At 52.1% G+C, this 22087-nt stretch overlaps 1 protein-coding gene across 2 annotated transcripts in view; it reads left to right on the top strand.

The window, feature by feature from the left end:
• Positions 1–22087, top strand: part of LOC134958466 (laminin subunit beta-1-like) — a 195008-nt gene that overhangs the window by 157525 nt on the left and 15396 nt on the right. For both annotated transcript variants that reach the window (XM_063941097.1, XM_063941098.1), the window contains exons 23-32: positions 6596–6820; positions 6997–7211; positions 8445–8541; positions 8880–9258; positions 10982–11166; positions 13664–13905; positions 14585–14788; positions 14901–15045; positions 15591–15798; positions 19574–19715. In XM_063941097.1, coding sequence (XP_063797167.1) covers positions 6596–6820; positions 6997–7211; positions 8445–8541; positions 8880–9258; positions 10982–11166; positions 13664–13905; positions 14585–14788; positions 14901–15045; positions 15591–15798; positions 19574–19715 — 2042 coding nt within the window. The remainder of the gene's footprint in view (positions 1–6595; positions 6821–6996; positions 7212–8444; positions 8542–8879; positions 9259–10981; positions 11167–13663; positions 13906–14584; positions 14789–14900; positions 15046–15590; positions 15799–19573; positions 19716–22087) is intronic.

The following is a 22087-nucleotide window of genomic DNA, read 5'->3' on the forward strand; positions in this document are numbered from 1 at the left end:
GTGGCTGGCCAGCAGCCGCATAGGTGTGAGAGGTGCGGCTGCTGTGCGTGTGGTGGTGCCTGCTGCCGTGCAGGTGTAGACTCTGTACTCACCAGGCGCCGCTCTCTCTCACCTTCAGGTACCGGAACCTTCAACGGACCTGGCAACTCTTCCGTCGGACCCGGACACGACGACCTAGGAGGAAAGAGATTGCTGAGTGCCGTCCTCCTACCTGTGGACCGAAACGCCCTCCGACCTCTAGAAAAATAGTGCTTTCGGGCTAGGTGGGGGTCATCATTGGCGTCCGCCTCAGAGCCCGAATTTCACCTATCGGCACTTTCGCACCAGGTGGAAATTCCGCCTTGCACAGCCGTGCAAGGCTCACCGTTGCCCTGAAGGAAGGGAGATAGAAAGGAACACAACCAAACACTCAGACCGTGGTTACTCACCGTCTTACACTCCGGTACTCCGATCTTCTCCAGTACAGGTCCCTGTAAGGAGGCAAAAGAAAGAAACAGCCGTGCAGGGCCTAACTAGACCTAGTGTCACACCCTATACTAACTATAACGGCAGAGCCCTCAAACTAGCTCTGTGGGTGTGGTGCGACATAACTATGCACAAACATTATAACAGCAATTCACCCTGCACGGTAACAACACACATCGGAAATACAATATAAAACAGTGCTGTCCCTTTTTAATCCCTACCTGCCGCTGGACGGGGGTGGGCACCGCACGGCCTACCCACCTCCTGTGCCTTCCCTCATGTGGGCCTCAGCTCTGCCTTCCTAAATACCTCGGGGTGGCCTGGGCCTAGTGCCCAGGGCCACCTGTACTCACCTCGGGGCTCTTATTCACTGGGCCTAGCGCCCCCTAACTGCACACAGGCCGCAGGCCCGACTTCGCCCACAGGCCTAGCGCCCGCCTAACTTGCTGCCCGTTGGGTGACCTGGGCCTTGTGCCCAAGGTCACCTTAATGTATCCCTAATTGGCCACAATTACACTAGGGCCTACTGCCCTCTAACGTCCCCACAGGCCTAATGCCTGAACTGCCCCCGGGCCTAGTGCCCGCCTACTGCGGCGCTTTGAGGTGGCTTGGACCTAATGCCCAAACCCCCTATCAATGTGGTCGGGTCTGGGTACTTGGGCCACGGGCCGGGTGGAACCCCGGCTGCACGTGGCCTTGGACCCAGAGAGCCGACCACGCTTGTGCCCACGGGCCGGGAGGGCCCGACTGAATGCCCACAGGCCGAGAGGGCCTGACTCTGCCCACGGGCCTAATGCCCGAACACCCGGTGGTCTAGGGAGGAGAGAAGGGGGCACCTTAGAAGGGCCTACCTGCGGTGGAGAAGGCTGCAGTGGGGAACTGCACAGCTCAATTGCTTCCCACCACTGCAGCCTTCTCGGCCTGGATGCATTCTTCTGCCGCTGGCCCGTCCTGGCCAGCGGCGCCGCCGTCTCTTCGCCGCGTCCAGCCGCCGCTGGACATCTTCCCGGAGCCCGACGTCTTCCGGCCTCTTCAGCGGCCACCGGAGCTCTTCTTCCCACGGCCGTCGTCTTCTCCTCCGCGCCGGACTATCTTCTGCGCTCCTGCGCGCCGACGATCTCCGCTGCTCCCGCCCGTCTTCTTTCTTCGCGCTCTTCCGCGCGCGCGGTCCCTTCGGATCCCGCCCGGCGTCTGACATCAGACGCCGGGGGCGGGGCCTATGACGCGGCGAGCGCCGATTGGCTCGCCGCGTCCCTCTCTGATTGGCTGCCGCTCCGGGAGCCGCGATTGGCTCCCGGAGGGCGCCAAGATTCAAAAGCCTCTGGTCCGGTGCAGGGAAAAGGGTAATCCCTGCACCGGACACCCGCCGCCACGCACCCAGCGCTGGGGACAGACAAGCTGCCCCAGCGCTGTCCCCAGCTAGGGACACCACCACAGATGTGCCCTCAGGGCACATCTCTACATTTCCCCCCCCTTTTTCCTTTGTAGTCCCTACAAAGTTCCTCACGACGTCCATTGTCCGCGGGTCAGGGAATTCCGAGGTCCCTTCGGCGAGGTTGTGTTCGAGGGTCCAGCCCGGACAGGCTGTGACCCCACATCCTTCCACCTCCAGCTCCAGGTTCCTCTTACGTCCTGACCTCCATCGGCGGATCCTCTGGGGGAGTGGCATCTCCTCACGGTCGCTCGACGTTGGCCACCAAGGGGAATCTTCCACGGGGACAACAGTCACCCACTCTTGACCTCCGTTATCGTCTGTGGCTTTGTCCCTGTCTTCCGGGTGTGGTATCGACCACCATCCAACAGCGGAATCCTCCGGGGCATCCGTTTCCTCCCGGGCAACAGCCACCATATGTTGCATTTCCTCGTGGGGCATCTCCAAAGGTCCTGTGTCTTCCTCTGGAACGGGTCCTCCCACGGCATCACGATCCTGTCCCCGTACATCCGTCCATTTCGGCACTCCCGGCAGGTACTCTTGCTCCAGGACTATCTCCCCCTTTTCGCGGAGGGCATTCAACTGGGAGCATGACTCCACCCGATCCTGCCAGTCACTCTCGTCGGCGCTTCCGATGCCAGAGTCGTCCTCCATCTGTTCTGGGAGGGATTCGTCGGCGGACAGCTCACCGTAGTCCGAGTCTTCCTCCGATATCTGGACTGGGGTATTATTTTCCTCCTCAGCGTACTTCTTCCTTTCCGCTGGCACCTCTGTTTCCTCAGCGTACTCCTTCGCTTCCGCTGGCATCTCTTCTTCCTCAGCGTACTCCTTCGCTTCCGCTGGCATCGTGACTTCCTCAGCGTACGCCTTCGCTTCCGCTGGCATCTTTTGGTACCCAGGACACTCCTGTTCCGCACGTCCTGGACGTGGACGGTTCCATCGCGGGTAGATTCCGGACGTCTCCGTCACTGGGTCTTCACGCTTTTCTTCGCAGCGTGGTCTCTTCACCTCCCAGTCGTCCACCTCCGCCTCATGCGGGAAAGGATTCTGCCTTACTGGGGTCACTTTCTTGGGACAGAGTAGGTCCGCAGCATCTTCCCAGGGGCACTCACTGGCCGCATGTCCTGGTCGCCGACACTTCCAACAAGGGAGGGCCACTGCCACCTTCTCCAAGACGGGTTCCTGGTCCACCTCCTTCACTGGGGAATCTTCACCCGTTGGTTCTGGCTCAGAGGAAATGGGTACCTGCGAACTACCTTCAAGCAGGGTCTTCCGCTCCATTTCCCTGGTTTCCTCCTCCCATCTCTGGGCGTGACCATCCGCAATCATCCGGTCTTCATTCCACGGACAATCGGGAAGCGCATGTCCTCTCGCCTCGCAGAGCGCACACACAGGCTCTGCAGCCACCCGGTCCCAAAGCTGATGACGAGACTCCGTCATCTGCTTCACCGTGGCCTCGTAGTCCGTCCTGTCTTCAGTCCATGGACATTCCAGGAGCCGATGTCGGGGATCTCCACAGCTTTCACACCGGGAATCAACCTCGTCTTCGCTCAACTCTTCGTCCCAAGGACAACTGTTGTGCTCATGCCCGTAGTTTCCGCAGAGCAAACATCGGGACTCCTTCTTCACTTGGCCCTGCTGACGTCTTCGGTCCGCTTCCTGGACCACCTTCTTTGGGGACGTCTCTCGCCAAGTGCACTCGCTGGCAAAGTGCCCTGTCTGCCGACATCTCTTGCAGGGCGTCACAGCGGCTTTCTTGCGCCCCTTCTCCCGGCGCTCTTCTTTTCCACGCTGGACCGACCGCTGCACCATCTTCAGGATGTCTGCCCCAGACACCGTCACCCAGTCGCTCTGGTCCACACACATCCGGGGGTGAGTCTTCTCCGGAGCCGTCTGCAGGGAGGTCTTCTTGGTGGCGTTCCACATCGTGTCCGTGATCCGGTCTCTTTGATCCTGCCGACTACGCCAAGTGTGAGAGGTGCGGCTGCTGTGCGTGTGGTGGTGCCTGCTGCCGTGCAGGTGTAGACTCTGTACTCACCAGGCGCCGCTCTCTCTCACCTTCAGGTACCGGAACCTTCAACGGACCTGGCAACTCTTCCGTCGGACCCGGACACGACGACCTAGGAGGAAAGAGATTGCTGAGTGCCGTCCTCCTACCTGTGGACCGAAACGCCCTCCGACCTCTAGAAAAATAGTGCTTTCGGGCTAGGTGGGGGTCATCATTGGCGTCCGCCTCAGAGCCCGAATTTCACCTATCGGCACTTTCGCACCAGGTGGAAATTCCGCCTTGCACAGCCGTGCAAGGCTCACCGTTGCCCTGAAGGAAGGGAGATAGAAAGGAACACAACCAAACACTCAGACCGTGGTTACTCACCGTCTTACACTCCGGTACTCCGATCTTCTCCAGTACAGGTCCCTGTAAGGAGGCAAAAGAAAGAAACAGCCGTGCAGGGCCTAACTAGACCTAGTGTCACACCCTATACTAACTATAACGGCAGAGCCCTCAAACTAGCTCTGTGGGTGTGGTGCGACATAACTATGCACAAACATTATAACAGCAATTCACCCTGCACGGTAACAACACACATCGGAAATACAATATAAAACAGTGCTGTCCCTTTTTAATCCCTACCTGCCGCTGGACGGGGGTGGGCACCGCACGGCCTACCCACCTCCTGTGCCTTCCCTCATGTGGGCCTCAGCTCTGCCTTCCTAAATACCTCGGGGTGGCCTGGGCCTAGTGCCCAGGGCCACCTGTACTCACCTCGGGGCTCTTATTCACTGGGCCTAGCGCCCCCTAACTGCACACAGGCCGCAGGCCCGACTTCGCCCACAGGCCTAGCGCCCGCCTAACTTGCTGCCCGTTGGGTGACCTGGGCCTTGTGCCCAAGGTCACCTTAATGTATCCCTAATTGGCCACAATTACACTAGGGCCTACTGCCCTCTAACGTCCCCACAGGCCTAATGCCTGAACTGCCCCCGGGCCTAGTGCCCGCCTACTGCGGCGCTTTGAGGTGGCTTGGACCTAATGCCCAAACCCCCTATCAATGTGGTCGGGTCTGGGTACTTGGGCCACGGGCCGGGTGGAACCCCGGCTGCACGTGGCCTTGGACCCAGAGAGCCGACCACGCTTGTGCCCACGGGCCGGGAGGGCCCGACTGAATGCCCACAGGCCGAGAGGGCCTGACTCTGCCCACGGGCCTAATGCCCGAACACCCGGTGGTCTAGGGAGGAGAGAAGGGGGCACCTTAGAAGGGCCTACCTGCGGTGGAGAAGGCTGCAGTGGGGAACTGCACAGCTCAATTGCTTCCCACCACTGCAGCCTTCTCGGCCTGGATGCATTCTTCTGCCGCTGGCCCGTCCTGGCCAGCGGCGCCGCCGTCTCTTCGCCGCGTCCAGCCGCCGCTGGACATCTTCCCGGAGCCCGACGTCTTCCGGCCTCTTCAGCGGCCACCGGAGCTCTTCTTCCCACGGCCGTCGTCTTCTCCTCCGCGCCGGACTATCTTCTGCGCTCCTGCGCGCCGACGATCTCCGCTGCTCCCGCCCGTCTTCTTTCTTCGCGCTCTTCCGCGCGCGCGGTCCCTTCGGATCCCGCCCGGCGTCTGACATCAGACGCCGGGGGCGGGGCCTATGACGCGGCGAGCGCCGATTGGCTCGCCGCGTCCCTCTCTGATTGGCTGCCGCTCCGGGAGCCGCGATTGGCTCCCGGAGGGCGCCAAGATTCAAAAGCCTCTGGTCCGGTGCAGGGAAAAGGGTAATCCCTGCACCGGACACCCGCCGCCACGCACCCAGCGCTGGGGACAGACAAGCTGCCCCAGCTAGGGACACCACCACAGATGTGCCCTCAGGGCACATCTCTACATAGGGATCACATACACTTTTATGGTTGATTTACACACAGGATCACGGCCAATGAGGTTATTGTAGGATGATAACAGGGGTAGAATAACTGAGCAACCCAGCAGCCATCTCTTCATTATCAGCAGGTTGCTTGGCGGTAGTTTTGAAAGACAGATCTGGTCAAGTTCCTTCTCATCTTGTACCCCTGCATTGAGATCGGGATCCGGTCTGAAGATCGACAGTGTCTAGGTCGACAATGTTTAGGTCGACAGGGTCAGAAGGTCTACATGTTCTAGGCCGACAGGTCAAAAGGTCGACATGAGCTTTTAAAAAAAAATTTTTACTTTTTCATACTTAACGATCCACGTGGACTACGATTGGAATGGTAATCTGTGCCAAGCGAAGCGAGGCACCTTGCCCGAAGCATGGCGAGCGAACACGGTGCACTAATTGGGGTTCCCGGTCACTCTACGAAGAAAGCAACACCAAAAAAACATTAAAAACTCATGTCGACCTGTTGACCTGTCGACCTAGAACATGACGACCTTCTGACCCTGTCGAACTAGTGACTGTCGACCTATAGTGGTCGACCTAAACATTGTCGACCTAGACACTGTCGATCTAATGATCCACACCCATTGAGATCTGTCTGACGGCCCCAAGACCAGGTTTGGTGGAATTTTTGGTATTTTGATGGAGAGAAAAAGGTTTGATTCTACCACAGTTTGCTTAATAATGAAGCTGCAGTGGAAAGGCGACATACGATTACATTGGGAAAGGTCCAGTAGACAATGAACCTCCAGCCAATGCTTTTCAGGCAGTTACTAACAAGGCTGACATGGATGTTTTATTGTCCAGGATCCCGGTGCGATCGCTGCTCTCCTGGATACTTTGGGAACCCGGACCAGGATGGCGGAGAGTGCCGCCCTTGCCAGTGTAACAACAACATTGACCCTAGCGACCCCGAGTCATGTGACTCGCGCACCGGCATGTGCCTGAAGTGCCTCTACAACACCGACGGGCACCACTGCGGAGAGTGCAAGGCCGGTTACTTTGGGAGCGCCGTGTTGCGCAACTGTCGCCGTAAGTGCTGAGTATGTGAGAATGGTGTTCCCTCGTCAGTCAGTCACTCATATATGTGCTTGTTCTAGTTGTGCATCATGATCACTGGTACAGACACTCTAATACATAATTGTATAGCGATGACACTAAAGAGCGGGATTTATCTATTATCCGCTGTTTTCTGATTACTCCCTCAGGTTGTACGTGCAATGAGTTAGGTACGCTGCAGTCCCACTGTACGAGAGACACCTGTTACTGTGACAGAGCGACCGGGCACTGCCCCTGCCGGGCAAACGTAGTCGGCAAGAACTGCGATGAATGCGCCGCCAACTTCTGGAACTTTGGGGCGGACTTAGGGTGCGAGCCGTGCGCTTGTGTCCCCTCCCATTCCCTGAGGAAGGACTGCAATGTGGTGAGTGTGACTGGGACCAGGTGAGTGCGGAGAGGTAGGGAACTCCCAGCTATACGCAACTGAGAGGGAAGAGTTCTCACCCCCCAGAGCCGTGGAGCAGCATCTAGGACCCTCCATATGGGGGAGATTTATCAAAGCTTGGAGAGAAAGAAAGTACCAGCCAGTCAGCTTCCTACTGTCATTTTAAGCACAGCCTGTAACATGGCAGTTAGCAGCTGATTGGTTGGTACTTTATATCTCTCCACTTTATCTCTCTCCAAGCTTTGCTTAATCTCCACCTAAATGTGAGATGCTCCCCCTTTCCCGGTGCTTTGGGACTCCTGTCTCCACTCGCAGCTACCCGTGTGACAGATGGGGAAGAGGAGGGCAGCGAAGTAACATACCCCTGACATATGGATAGCCGGAGAGAGTGCACGTTGTGGACAAATTATTCATGGTTGGAGTTTGTCTTTAACGACCTAGTTTAATAATAGGGGGCAATTCAAATAGGAGTGATTTTGGTACTGTTAATCTGCAGCTTACAAATTAGGTACACTGAATCGCTCTCCTGATGACCCCTTAAATCAATTGCAAACGGCAATTCATGGGCATCGTGGAAAACCGTTTTCCCTTCAGATTAGGACATTACCCACCTGCTCAGAATATGTATGTGCACAAAAAATACTACTTTGCTGCATTCATTGATTGCGAATTTCTAAACGAACTGAAAAACAGTTTATCCCACGTGCCCCAATTTGCTTCGGTATCCAGTCTATAGATCTACACTAAAAAGGTCTACAGTCAATAGGTCGACCACTAATGGTCGACATGCATTAGTTCGCCAGAGTCAAAAGGTCGACGGGGTCAAAAGGTCGACGTATGGTTGACACATGTGTTTTAGGGTTTTTACAACTTTTGCTGCATTTACTATCCATGTCACAAACTATTACCTTTAGTAACCACCGCATCGGAAGTGAGCCCGCAAGTGGATGCATTTCAACAAATTGGGGTAATAAATGTTTAAAAACACAAAACAACATCCAATTTTTTTTTTGTGTTGACATTTCGACCCTGTCGACCATTTGTCCCTGTCGACCTTTGACTGTCGACCTCATGACTGCCTATCTTTTTAATGTCCATCTTGTGTATCACACCCATTTGCTCCTCATTAAATTGCCTCCATAAATTCAGCAGAGATCTAATTTGTGGATTAATTTACAGATTTTAAACCCCAGTATTTTCTCCTTCCTTTAGTACACAGGACAGTGTTACTGCCAGCCGGGCTTCGGCGGGAGGGTCTGCTCACAGTGCCAAGAAAATTATTGGGGTGACCCTCAGAGAAAGTGTGAAGGTACAGTAATTCTCCGCTGTCTGTCCGTCATAGGGTTATACCTATTCTAGCACGTCATTTAGCAAGATTCTGCACGTGGAAAGTTTAATAATGTACACCCTACTGACTGTTATATAAAGATTAGTAGTCACTGAGGTGATGATAAAACAGATGTGGCGCCCCTATATTGGAGAAGACATACAGCTTTAATGTAATAGAGGTGTTTGCTAAATTGGAAGGTTCCCGAATGGAACAGCTATGTATATATCAGACACAGGTAGGAGGGCCCTGCTCGCAGGCTTTTACAGTACAAAGTAAATCTGTGCCCTGACCCGGCTCCTACTTATTTCCCTCCCCAGCCTGTAACTGTGATGTGTATGGCTCTGAGATACAGCAGTGTGATCACCTGACCGGGATGTGCCGCTGCCGGGAGGGTTTCACCGGGCGTGGCTGTGGCCAGTGTGCCCGAGGCTTCCAGGACAACTACCCCAGGTGTTCAGCCTGCCACCAGTGCTTCTATCAGTGGGACGTCATTATCTCCCAGCTGCGGAACCAGCTTCAAGGGATACAGAAGAGGGTGGCTGATCTACAGGATGGAGTGGAAGCTCCAGAGATCAGCAACAGTCTCATAAGAGAACTGGAAGACAAGCTGAGGAGCATTAAGCAGCTCATTGGAGATGGAGGCATTGAGGGCACCCGCATGTTGGAGCAGATGAACAAACTGGTAAACAAAATAAGGCAAGTCCTGTTTCTTATTTCATTCTCCCAACCTGCTTTCCTTATGGAGCATCTCCCTGACTGTACACTTTTCTTACCTGCCCTCCCATACCTCTTTTCCCTCTACAACATGGAAGTCATCTCTTGACACCCGGGGGAAGGGGGGGTGGCAGTTCAAGGAGAGAAGGGGAGGTGCAAAAGTGGCAATTCAGGGACGGGGGGGTTGGGGGTTTGGTGGAAAAGCGACAATTCAGGGACAGATGGGAGGTGGAAAAGTGTCGGTTCAGGGAAAGGAGGTGATGTAGAAAAATGGCAATTTAGGGACGGGGAGGTGGAAAAGAGACAGGGATGGGGAGGTGGAAAAGCAGCACTTCAGGGATGGGGAGGTGGAAAAGCAGCACTTCAGGGAAAGGAGAGGAGGTGGAAAAGCAGCACTTCAGGGAAAGGACGGGAGGAGGCAAAGCGGCACTTCAGGGAAAGGAGGGGAGGTGGCAAAGCGGCACTTCAGGGAAAGGGGGAGAGGTAGACAAGAGGCAGTTCAGGGATGGGGAGGTGGAAAAGCAGTACTTCAGGGAAAGGAGGGGAGGTGGTAAAGCAGTACTTCAGGGAAAGGCGGGGAGTTGGAAAAGCAGCACTTCAGGGAAAGGAGGGGAGGTGGTAAAGCAGCACTTCAGGGAAAGGAGGGGAGGTGGAGAAGCAGCACTTCAGGGAAAGGAGGGGAGGTGGAGAAGCAGCACTTCAGGGAAAGGAGGGGAGGTAGAAAAGCAGCACTTCAGGGAAAGGAGGGGAGGTAGAAAAGCAGCACTTCAGGGAAAGGAGGGGAGTTGGAAAAGCAGCACTTCAGGGAAAGGAGGGGAGGTAGAAAAGCAGCACTTCAGGGAAAGGAGGGGAGGTAGAAAAGCAGCACTTCAGGGAAAGGAGGGGAGGTAGAAAAGCAGCACTTCAGGGAAAGGAGGGGAGGTAGAAAAGCAGCACCTCAGGGAAAGGAGGGGAGGTAGAAAAGCAGTACTTCAGGGAAAGGAGGGGAGTTGGAAAAGCAGCACTTCAGGGAAAGGAGGGGATGTGGAAAAGCAGCACTTCAGGGAAAGGAGGGAAGGTAAAAAAGTGGCAGTTCAGGGAAAGGAGGGATGAGGAAAAGCGGCAGTTCAGGGACGGGGGAGTGGAAAAGTGGTAGTTCAGGGAAAGAAGGGGAGGGGGAAAAGCGGCAGTTCAGGGACGGGGGAGTGGAAAAGTGGTAGTTCAGGGAAAGGAGGGGAGGAGGAAAAGCGGCAGTTCAGGGATAGAAGGGTAAGTGGAAAAGTGGCAGTTGAGGGAAAGGAAGGCTAGGGGGGGAAAGCAGCAGTTCAGGGAATGGTGGGGAGGGGGAAAAGCAGCAGTTCAGGGAAAGGACAGCTCATGGTGCAAATCCTCTGTTAGGAATAGCTTATGTACTGAATAGGTATATGAGCACTCAGTACAATAAATTGGTGAATAAACCTTTAGCATTGCAGTGACCTCTCCTGCTTTCTATTTGTATTAGGGTAAAATAATGTCAGGCCCACGTTACGTGGTATATCCTATCACTGCTTGCTGTAGAAAGGGACCATGCGTGTGAGGTCACAGCTCTCTGTCTCCCTGGTGTCCTGAGATATATATAGACCTCCAATGTTTACAGTGGCTGTAAGCAGCAGTGATATTTTTAGCTGGGTGTTTATAATGAACGATCCAGTAATGCAATGTTTTCTTCCCCCCTCCCTCTCTCCAGGACTGAGGTGGCGCAGCTCTCCTACCAGCTCCATTCCCAGGAGAAGAAGATGAACGACACTCTTGCCAAGGACAGGAAGCAGACGGACAGGCTGGGGAAACTGACCATAGAGATGAACCTGCTCAGTAGCACCGTGCAGTTACTCAGGACACAGATAGAGGCCATAGCAGCTTCAGGCTTCAATGGTAATCACAAAGAGTTAGTTATACCGTTCTTCTATGGTCACTGCTCACGTGAGACATCATATAGTACACGGTGAGGCCTGTAGCTCTGGAAGGCCACAGACATGTGTAAAAGACTATTGGATGTATAAGCATGATCTAAATACACAAAGTAGGGCTTGATCTATCACTACTGGAAATTAGTTACATCTCTACCCACTTTGTGTTGGACTCAGCCCTCTGCCAGCAGCTTCACTGACTCCCCGTCTGCTGGAGAATGCCGTACAAGCTTCTTACCCTCACATATAAAGCCCTCAAATGCACCACGCCATCCTACACCTCATACTTCATCTTGCCCTCTCCTCGTAAATACTGACCACCACCTCACCTCCGCTCTGGTCACCTCCTCTCACTCCTGCATCCAGTATACCTCCCATATCACTGCTCACTTACTCCATCGCCCTATCACACTCCATTCCAGTGTCCACACCTTCATATGAGCCCTTAAGATTTCTTCATAATGGCCTCTTAACTTATTACCCAGCCTCTCTGACCATTCACCGAATCTCTATCCGGATTCACCCTCCAGGGTAAATTCTTCCTGCTACAACTGTAAATCCTTATAGGCAGAACTCGGGCCCTCATTCTGAGTTGATCGCACCAAGCAACTTTTTGCTGCTGGTGCGATCAACTAATCCCCGCCTATGGAGGAGTGTATTTTAGCATAGCAGGGCTGCGATCGCTTGTGCAGCCCTACTATGCTAAAAAAGTTTCCTGCAAAACAAGACCGGCCCTGCAGCTACTTACACTGTGCGACGGATCCAGCGATGATGGGCTTGACTTTGACGTCAGACATCCGCCCTTTGTTCGCCTGGACACGCCTGCGTTTTTGTAACCACTCCCCGAAAATGGTCTCCAACGGACAGTTGACGCCCTGGAACGCCTTCCTGCAGTCAATCTTCTTGCGATCGTCGCTGCGACCGCTTTTTCCGCTGTCAGCGTCGTTGCCCGTGCGCATAACGGCCCCCGCGCATGCGCAGTAGTGACCCGGTCGCAGCTGTGCGAACGAAAGCACGCTGCGATCGGGTCGGAATGACCCCCTCTATTCCCTCATTCTCTTCTCCTAGCACTATCCCTGCTATCAGTGCGCCTTCATTCAACTTCCGCTATCTCTCACCGGTGACTCTCAGAGAGAGATTAAAAGGGATCTATTTACTAAGCCGTGGAAAGAGATAAACTACCAACCAGTCAACTTCTGTCATTTCATCAAACACAATCTGTAACAAGGCAGTTAGGAGCTGATAGGCTGGTACTCTATCTCCACTTTATCTCTCTCTAAGGATTAGTAAATAGACCCCAAAGTACCTATCAATCAGATTCTAACTGTCATTTTTGAAACGTAGCAGGAGATGTACTAAGCCTTGAAAAGTTATCAATCTCACGGGGATAAAGCACCAGCCAATCAGCTCCTCACTGCCATGTTACAGGCTGTGTTTGAAAATGACAGTTAGGAGCTGATTGGCTGGCACTTTATCACTGTAAAATGTATCACTTTTCAAGGCTTAGTACATCTGGCCCACAGCCTGTAACATGACAGAAACTGATTGGATGGTACTTTATCTCTCTCCAAGTTTTATACATATCTCCCACAGTAAGTTGCTCTACTCTGTCCTTCACTTCCTCTATACTCTATGCTGCTTCTGGCTGTATTGTTGTGTTAATTGTCATCCTATATGCGAGACGGCGATGCTCTCGCATGTTTAGGTGTGCCCTCTGCCTGCGCAGCCTAGCTGAGAAAGCAGACTGCTACCCGCCGTGTTTAGGCTTGCAGCAGCTGCATGTGACATCATGCAGCAACCGTGGCCTGCCCTGCAAACGGTCAGGACACACCTGCGATGCCCGGACCGCGCCCTCCCCCCACCCCCACCCAACAGAGCCGCGACACCCCTAAAATGCCAACGCAACACCCCCACCACCCTGCGAAGGCCTGTCAATCAGGCAGGGGCATTCGTATATGTGATATGCTGTCTCATCTCACTGTGCGCGCACGCGCTGTGCGACTTCTGCACGTGCGCACACTTCAGAAGGATTCATCATACGAACGTGGTCATAGCTGCGTTCCATGCTGAATCTGACCCATAATCTGTAACATGGGAGCAAGTAAAATCCGGGATCACGGTTCTGGTCACTAAGTAGAAATTAGTCACAGATAACATGAAAACCAGCTTTTCCATTATTAAATTCAGCCCCAGAAAATGACTGCGTGTTCTGGATACTTGTGATGCAGCGTTCTTGAGATGGGTATCAGCAATTGTTAGAGTCTGTGGCCTGGAACTAAATATACAGAGCCGGCCTTAGGCATAGGCAAACTAGGCAAATGCCTAGGGCATTTGGTATGTTTAGGGGCACCAGCAGCTTCTACTGATTAAAATGATATGCGGCATGCGATACTAAGCCGAATGTCTGCAGGGCAATAGTCTTTCCATTGGGAGTGTGGACTCTCTGCTCTTTTATTTTGCAGAGTCGTATGGCAGCATTGTGAGTTCTTACCTGGAATCCATAGACGCGGAGAGAATAGCCAATGGCTCTGTATCTGGGCCTGAAAGCCCCATCTTCCATTCTAGAGAAACACGGTTGAAGACAGAGAAGCTTCTCAAGGACAATCTGGACAGCTACCGAAGGAATATGACTGCTCAGAAGACCTCCCTGAGGGAGCTTCAGAAGAAGGCTAAGGATCTTAATGTCTTCAGAATCAATGAGAAGGTATGCATATATGTATTTCCTAAAATGAAGGCCAAGAACTTTATTTATAGAGGTGACAGGACTTCTAGGTGTCTCTTGTTAAGTTTTGTCCAAGGCAAGAGGCATTTTAAGTGTTTAACCTGTTTCTACTTAATAAGGACCTGGTGGTAGATATTTGGCGGGCTTATCCGATAATTATGGAATTGCTGACAACCAATGACATCACTGAGACACTCATTAATATTCATGAGACCTGAATAATATTTATGATGTGTCTTACTGAATTTAGATCATAAACACAGCAGCCTCCTGGTTTAGTCACCATAATGCAAAGCTTCCAGCATTGGAAGTGAGTGAATTGAGGCAGAAGGCATGGCCACTTTATGGAGGGGATGTGTCCATGTGACAGAGAGGTGTGGATCTTAGCTACCTTCTATAACCCTTTCACACTCACTTGCCTCTACAAGGCAGAGCAGCCATGAATGGGCATTCTGTACCGTCCCAACTGCCCAACAATTTGAGTAATGCAGTTCCATGTTTTTATAACCAAGGCACAGAGTCCTCAAATTGAGACTGTTCCAGCAAAATGAGGAGGTTTGCAAATTTGCAGTAACTGCTGTGTAAAAGCAAGTTGTACGCTCTAAGAAAATGAGTAAAGAATGTGTCACATGATTAATTTTGTTTTTATTTGATCTGAAAGATCTGTGGAGCCCCGGGAGACAAGCCCTGTGACCAGGCTGCGTGCGGTGGAGCCAACTGTAGGGATGACCAAGGCCAGAGGAAGTGCGGTGGGGAAAACTGCAACGGAGCTGTCCCCATCTCGACCAAGGCCCTTGTTTCTGCACAAAATGTCAAAGTCGACTTGGACAACATGGCCAACCAACTCAACGACATCTCGCAGAAGGTGAATGGAGCTCTCAGGTTTTACTGCACAGATGGTCCACAATTAGGACAGTAAGTGAGGGATGGACTTAAACTCAGGCAACAGTCTCACCTCTCTTATTATGATCCTCCAGATTCAGGAGGTCCAGGGGATCGCACAAGAAGTAAAAGTACAAAGTGGTGCCACGCTAAGCAAGGCCCAGGACGCCAAGCGTCGGATAGAAGACTCCACAGAGAAACTCAGAGCGTTTATTGGGAAAATTAAAGATTTCCTGACTGGTAAGAGCTTATGGAAAATTTCGGAGCTTGTTATTGCACCAACTCACCGTGTCATCCCCATCTCTGGTCCCGCAATCGTGTTTGTAAAACCACATCTCTTGGGGGCTTGGTGAGTGCTCCAGGAACTGCTGGATGGCCCTCAGCCTCTCCCGGAACAGTGTGGATGACGCGTGCATACTCGGATCATCCGTCATTGCTATTACCACTGCTCAGTGACACCATTCGTGGGGTCACACCAAAATAGCAGGGCAGCTCTGCTATTTTGGTTTTGCGAACTTAGATGTTGTCACCCATTGTGGTCAGCACACTCTTAATGACGCCACTGTGCCCGCTGGGTACTGCCTTGGTTTTGCACTGATGCATCTAAATAATCTTCAGGCTAGAGGTGCTCTTAGGTCTGTAAAATGCACACTGCAGAAGTGTAGACCTCATATCAAGTCCATCCTCGGACCATTGGGTACTCGCCCTGGTTCCCACCAGCTCTTGCTCCTCTATAAGTGCTTTCAGCTTGCTCTTCTGAATCATTCTGTATTGCTTGTCCCCAGAGGAAGGAGCTGACCCGGAGAGCATCGAGTTAGTGGCCAGGCAAGTGCTGAACATCTCTCTTCCCGCCAGTCCCAGTGACATTGCCAGACTCCTGGAGCAGATGAAGGAGAGCATCGGCAACCTCAGCGGGGTGGATATGATCCTCAACACTACATCTGAGGGCCTGGCTAGCGCCAGAGACCTTCTGGAACAAGCTGAGGAAGCCAAGTAAGTCATGTGTCATAGTTTATCATTTCTAGTGACCCTTGTGCTGGGAGGACAAATAAGTAGGGGGCCGGGGCACACCAGGGCCCATAGAAAAAACTGGGGGTAGGGTGTGGAGGCAGGTTCTATCCCCGGCCAACAGCTCCCTTCTAAGGGAGCGATTTAGAGAAGGACGCAAGTGGCTGAAGGTTCCCCTCTGCACATGTGTCCGGGCCTCACTGCGCATGTGCCTCATTTGTTACCGTACAGAGGTGTCATCCAATGCATTACCATAAAGGCGCAACTGCGTTCACCTCTGAATCACATCCTAAGTGTCTAAGGCCTGATTCATGTTTGTAAGTGAAGCAAAAAAAAAAAAAAAAGCGTGGAACTTTGTGTCTGGGGAACAAACCATATTATCATGCAAGGGGAGCAAAAACATTTATATTGTTTCTGTGCAGGGTAAATACCAACTGCTTCTGCATGTAGCCCACAAATGTTAGGCTGCTGTATATTTACACTGCAATTTAGATTTCAGTTTGGACACACCCCACCTAAATCTAACTCTCTACACATGTTACATCTGCCCCACCTGCAATGCAGCATAGTTTTGCCCAGTTGCTTGCTTTTTTGCTTTTCTTACAGTACAAACATGAATCAGACCCTAAGTGTGCATAGAAAAGCCCTATCTGGAGTCTGAGGCAACATACAGAACATGGGAAGTGGTAGTGTTTAGATGTCCGTATATTTATCCATAGATGCGGGGAGTTACAGACAGAAAATGAAAGCGTCAGTAAATATTTAAAAACATTAACAGATTACTTTACTAAGATGGGAGCTCTATTTAAGACGGTATGTTGCCTGTAGCAACCAATCAGATTCTACTTATCATTTATCTAGCACCTTCTAGAAGTTAATACCTGGAATCTGACTGGTTGATGTGTGTAATATCCCATCTTAAATAGAACTCCCATTTTAGGGGGTGATTCCGACCCGTTCGCACGCAGCGGTTCTTCGCTGCGGTGCGAACAGGTCGGGATTGCGGCTGCGTGGTCGTCGCCAGGCAGCGCTGCCGCCAGCGCTGAAAGTGATCACAGCGGCGATCGCAAGAAGATTGACGTCGGGGAGGCGTTCCAGGACGTCTACTCACCATTTTCCGGGCGTGGAGATCCGAACGCAGGCGTTTGGAGGGCGGATGTCTGACGTCAATCCCTGGATCTTCGTCGCTGGATCCGTCGCACAGGGTAAGTAGGTCTGACCCTGGTCTTGTTTTGCAGGAAACTGTTTTAGCATAGCGGGTCTGCACAAGCGATCGCAGCCCTGCTATGCAAAAATACACTCCCCCATAGGCGGCATCTAGGTGATCGCACGAGCAGCAAAAAGTTGCTACGTGCGATCAACTCGGAATGACCCCCTTAGTAAATGTACCCTATAATTACTAAACTTGCTGCAGGATCATCTCTGAAATTGAAGGCATAAATAGACAATTCTCCAGCTGTGGATGAGTTATGTTAGGAGCCCGCGTCACATGACGAAATTCCGCTGAAGTACTTAAGCAGAGAACATGTCACTCCGTTCTGCAGTCAGGAGTGCCAGCGCGGTAGATTATACTGTGATCCATGCAGCCAGCAAGCAGGAAGATGGATAGAACTTCTGTGCAGGAATTCCAGATGTGTCCACACAAGATCTGCCGTAACTCATACTGCTGATTATTGTACAGATGTTTGATGGGGTAATTTGTGGCTCGGAGGAGACCTGGTCACGCAGTCTCTGCTGCTGAGTCCATTTGCAAGTTGTGTTTGGAAAGTTTTTCCAATTACTTTAACAACATAAGTATTCCGAAGAGTTTTTGTTTTGTTCTCCAAATACCACATGTTACACTCTGTAATTACTAAACGATACACAACATAAACATCTGGGCCGGGAAGTCATGAAGTCCAAGGTCGGCGGCCGTGCGGGATGCCGGACAAACTCGGATATTTTTTTTAAAGGTATCCGGACTCTAGGTTGACACCCATTAGGTCGACGGTGGATAGGTCGACACTAGAAATATGTCGACGTGGCCATTAGGTCGACACGAAAAAAAAGGTTGACTTTTTTTCCCTCATACTATACGATCCATGTGGACAACGATTGGGAACGGTAACCTGTGCCAAGCACTGCGGTAGCGGAGCGAGGCACCGTGCCCGAAGCATGGCGAGCGAAGCCAGCCATGTAAGGGGACGCGGTGCACTAATTGGGGTTCCAGATTACTTGACAGAAAAAAATGACACCAGAAAAACATAAAAACTCATGTCGACCTTTTTTCATGTCGACCTTGTTCATTTCGACCTAATGGCCGCATTGACCTATTTCTAGTGTTGACCTACCCACTGTCGACCAATGGGTGTTGACCCTTAGTACCATACCCTTTTTTAAAGGGGCAATCATTTACATGGCATAGTTTAGCTTTGTAAATGATTGCCCTTTAAAAAAAAAAAGGTCTGCGTTTAGTCGGCATCCCACACGTCCGCAAACTCGGACTTCATTACATCATGACTCTAATCTCCATTTTCAGCACCCAGTACACCATAAATTCCCACAGCCCCAACTCTGCTGTATCCCATGTGTATAAAATAAATATAAATGATTTGTCCCTCATTGAGCCTATGATAAACTCATTAGAAAACACATCCATTATACAGTGCTAATATTCCAAACAACAAATAAATAGAAAGCAGTGATGTGTGTAGTGATGCCCCAACACCACGACTCCCCTAGGCCAAGGCCTGCGCAGCCCACCCATAAATCCAGGCCTGGCAATAGAGAAACAGCTGTAATCTCACATTGTTCTCTATAGCAAACCCATGGCCACATACAGAGAGGGTAGAAGAGCAGAACCATATGTAGACCACACGGGACCCTACGCAGCATACAGGTTTACATCCGTCCCCCATTTATTTGTCAAAAAATAACAAAATATAAAAATGGGCCTAGGTCATCTGGCCCCTTAATGCCCACTGGGCCCTAGGTAAGTGCAGTTGAGAACACAGTATTGGGAGAAGTGCAGATATAGTACTGGAGACATACAGGCGGTTTATTTAATACATTGGTGCAAAAACTAAATTTGCTGTAACCCATAGCAACTAATCTATCAGTATTTAGGGGGTAATTTAGACCTGTACGCTGGGCTGCGTTTTTTGCAGACCTGCGATCAGATAGTCGCCGCCTACAGGGGGAAGGGGATAGGTCTGTGCAGGTGTGCGATCGCATTTGTAGCAGTTTGTGCAGCCTCTGCTCAGCCCAGGACTTACTCTTTCTCTGCGATGTAATCCCGCTGATCGGGGCCGGAGCTGATGTCAGACACCCTCCCCGAAAACATCTGGTTCCGTCTGCGTTTTCCCGGACACTCCTATAAGACGGTCAGTTGCCACCTACAAACGGCCTCTTCCTGTCAGTCACCTTGCGATCGCTTTTTTCGCACCATCCCGTCGCTAGGCACCGATGCCCGGTGCAGTCGTCCGAAGCGCCGGCGCATTGCGGTACATAGGCATGCGCAGTTCAGATCTGATTGACCGGTGTGCGAAAACGCACAGCAGCGGTCAGGTCTGGATTACCCCCTTAGTCATTTAGTACAGTATAGTGACTAACATCATGTGTGTAGAGAACATCCACCACAATACACAGATCTAGTCCCTGATCCGATAATGGAAAAATATGTTTCCGATCGCTGTATCTCATTAGACTATTAGGATGCAGCCAGAGGCCCACAGGTTGTCTGCTATTTCCATGTACAAGTCTTTATTTTCCATTTGTGCAGGAATAAAGCTGACGGGGTGAGTGGGAACATTGCAGAGGCCAAAGCACTGTTGGATGAGGCCGGAGGTAAAGCAAGCTCGGCAGAGAAAGCACTATCCATTGCCAAGCAGAACCTCAACAGGCTGAAGAACAACGTGGAGAAGGTGAGGACCTCCTGGCCAGAGCTGCCCAGGCTACGGCTGAGGGCTTTCCCACGTCTATCCACTCATAGGGCCCAAATCAGACCTGATCACAACAGCAAACGATCTCTCTAATGGGCAAAACCATGTTGCATGTGCAGAGAGGGTTAGATTTGGGTGGGGTGTGTTCAAACTGGAATCTAATTTGCAGTGTAAAAATAAAGCAGCCAGTATTTGCATGCAGGGGGATGCCCAGCACAGGGCTAGTCCGCCCCGCATGTCAGTCCCTGCCCCGTCGTACAAGTACAAAAGCATCGCACAGCAGCGATTCTTTTGTACTGTAGGAGTAGCTCCCGGCCAGCGCAGCTGCTGCACACTGGCAGGGAGCTACTCGGCGCTGCCCAGGTCGCAGTGGATGCGTGTGACGTCACGCAGCAGTCGCGGGCCCCCCCCCCCCCCCTCCCCGACGGTCCAGGCCTCCCCCCCCCCCAACAGTCCAGGTACACCTGCGTTGTCCGGACCGCGCTCCCTAAACGGCGGCCAAACGCTGCCAGCCCACCCCCTCCCGCCCAGCAACCACCTCTGCCTGTCAATCAGGCGGCAGAGGTGATCGCAGGACTAAGACAGACGTCGGCTGTTTGCCATGCACCGGTGCATGCTCACTTCATACCTGATCGCTGCTGTACGAAAACGCACAGCTGTGATCAGGTCTGAATTAGCTCCACATCCCGTTTTTTGGGCACTAAGGTAAGGTAGCAGTGCACTAGACTGTAGATTGCATCATGGTATCAGAGTTTTACCCATCTTACCCATATTGTGTGAGCGATCCTTGGTGGTTAAGGTGTGTACACACGGTGAGATTTTTTCTTACTATTTTGACTATATAGTCAAAATCGTAAGGAAAGTTAGTGCAGTGTGTATGCTGGCAGTGACGGCAGATGACAAGAACTGCGGGTCGTTAACAACCCCGGGTGTCGGCAGTGCATTCATGCTCATTCTGGACTATCGTCCAGGAGCTGCCTGCACGGCTCGGCCGCTGAGTGGCGTCACTGAGCGATATGAGCGGTCATATCGCTCACTGTGTACGGCCGGCCGCCGACTGCCCGGCCTGGGAGGGGAAACACTAGACGACGTCGCTCACAGAGTCAACGTCGTCTAGTGTATATGCAGCTTTACTGTGATTGGGAGCCTGACGGTAAATAGTCCCCAAAGAGGATTAGAGATATAAAGACATGACATCTAATTGTAAGTTGTCGGTCAGAGAATGTATTTAGAACCTCATTCATAGTTGATAGTGTGTGTCCAATAGCAGCCATTCAGGCATTATTGTTCATTAGAGGCCCAGTAAACTGATGAAAGATGATATCCGATTGGTTCTCCATTTCTCCCATTTGCTGATGCCACTGGTTGTGAACAAAGGGGGTCATTCCGAGTTGATCGTAGCTGTGCTAAATTTAGCACGGCTACAATCACACTGACATGCGGGGGGACGCCCAGCACAGGGCCAGTCCGCCCCACATGTCAGTGCTGCCCCCCCCCGCAGAAGTGCAAAGGGATCGCACAGCGGCGATGCCTTTGCACAGCAAGAGTAGCTCCCGACCAGAGCAGCTTTAGCGTGATGGCCGGGAGCTACTCGTCGCTCCCCGGCCCGCAGCAGCTGCGTGTGACGTCACGCAACTGCTGCGGCCCGCCACCCCAACGGTCCGGCCGCGCCTGCATTGGCTGGGCCGCTCCCTCTAAACAGCGGCTTAACGCCGCCGTCCAGCCCCCTCCCGGCCAGCGACCACTTCTGCCTCAGAGGCGATCGCTAGGCAACGACGGCTGACATGCGCTGGCGCACTGCGGGGCCGGCGCATGCGTAGTTTCGACCCGATCACTGCACTACAACAAACTGCAGCGAGCGATCGGGTCGGAATGACCCCCAAAGGCCGGAGCAGGCATAGAAGGAGTTACAGTGCTTATCACAATTGCTTTCCCTCCCTATCCTGTTTTCACTTATTCCCAGCGGCTGTAGCTGCCCCGCACTAGCTCGGTGACTTATTTCCTTTTGGAGCGAATATCAGATCAGAGGAAAGATTATACCCTTTGGGAAGAAATCCAGCTCTCTTATATGAGCTGTGAGTACATTCGGAAGCTGCGTTAATAGGCATCCCAAAATAGAGTACCATGTGACTGCCCTATCCCCCACTCTCCATTATCCTAGTGCACAGACGCTGTACGCTGCTACCAAAATTCCCCATCGACATCCCCTGATCCTTCTACAGATGCTTCTGCTTTTTTTTATACGCTGTGGTAAATTTCATTGCCGGACGTTGCAGGCGCGCAATGTCTTTCTGTAACGGACACTGTAAAAAAAAAGTGCTATTTCTATTTTTTTTGCAATTTTCTCAGAAGTA

The sequence above is a fragment of the Pseudophryne corroboree genome, chromosome 9 (genome assembly GCF_028390025.1).
Source record: "Pseudophryne corroboree isolate aPseCor3 chromosome 9, aPseCor3.hap2, whole genome shotgun sequence".
Taxonomy (NCBI): Eukaryota; Metazoa; Chordata; class Amphibia; order Anura; family Myobatrachidae; genus Pseudophryne; species Pseudophryne corroboree.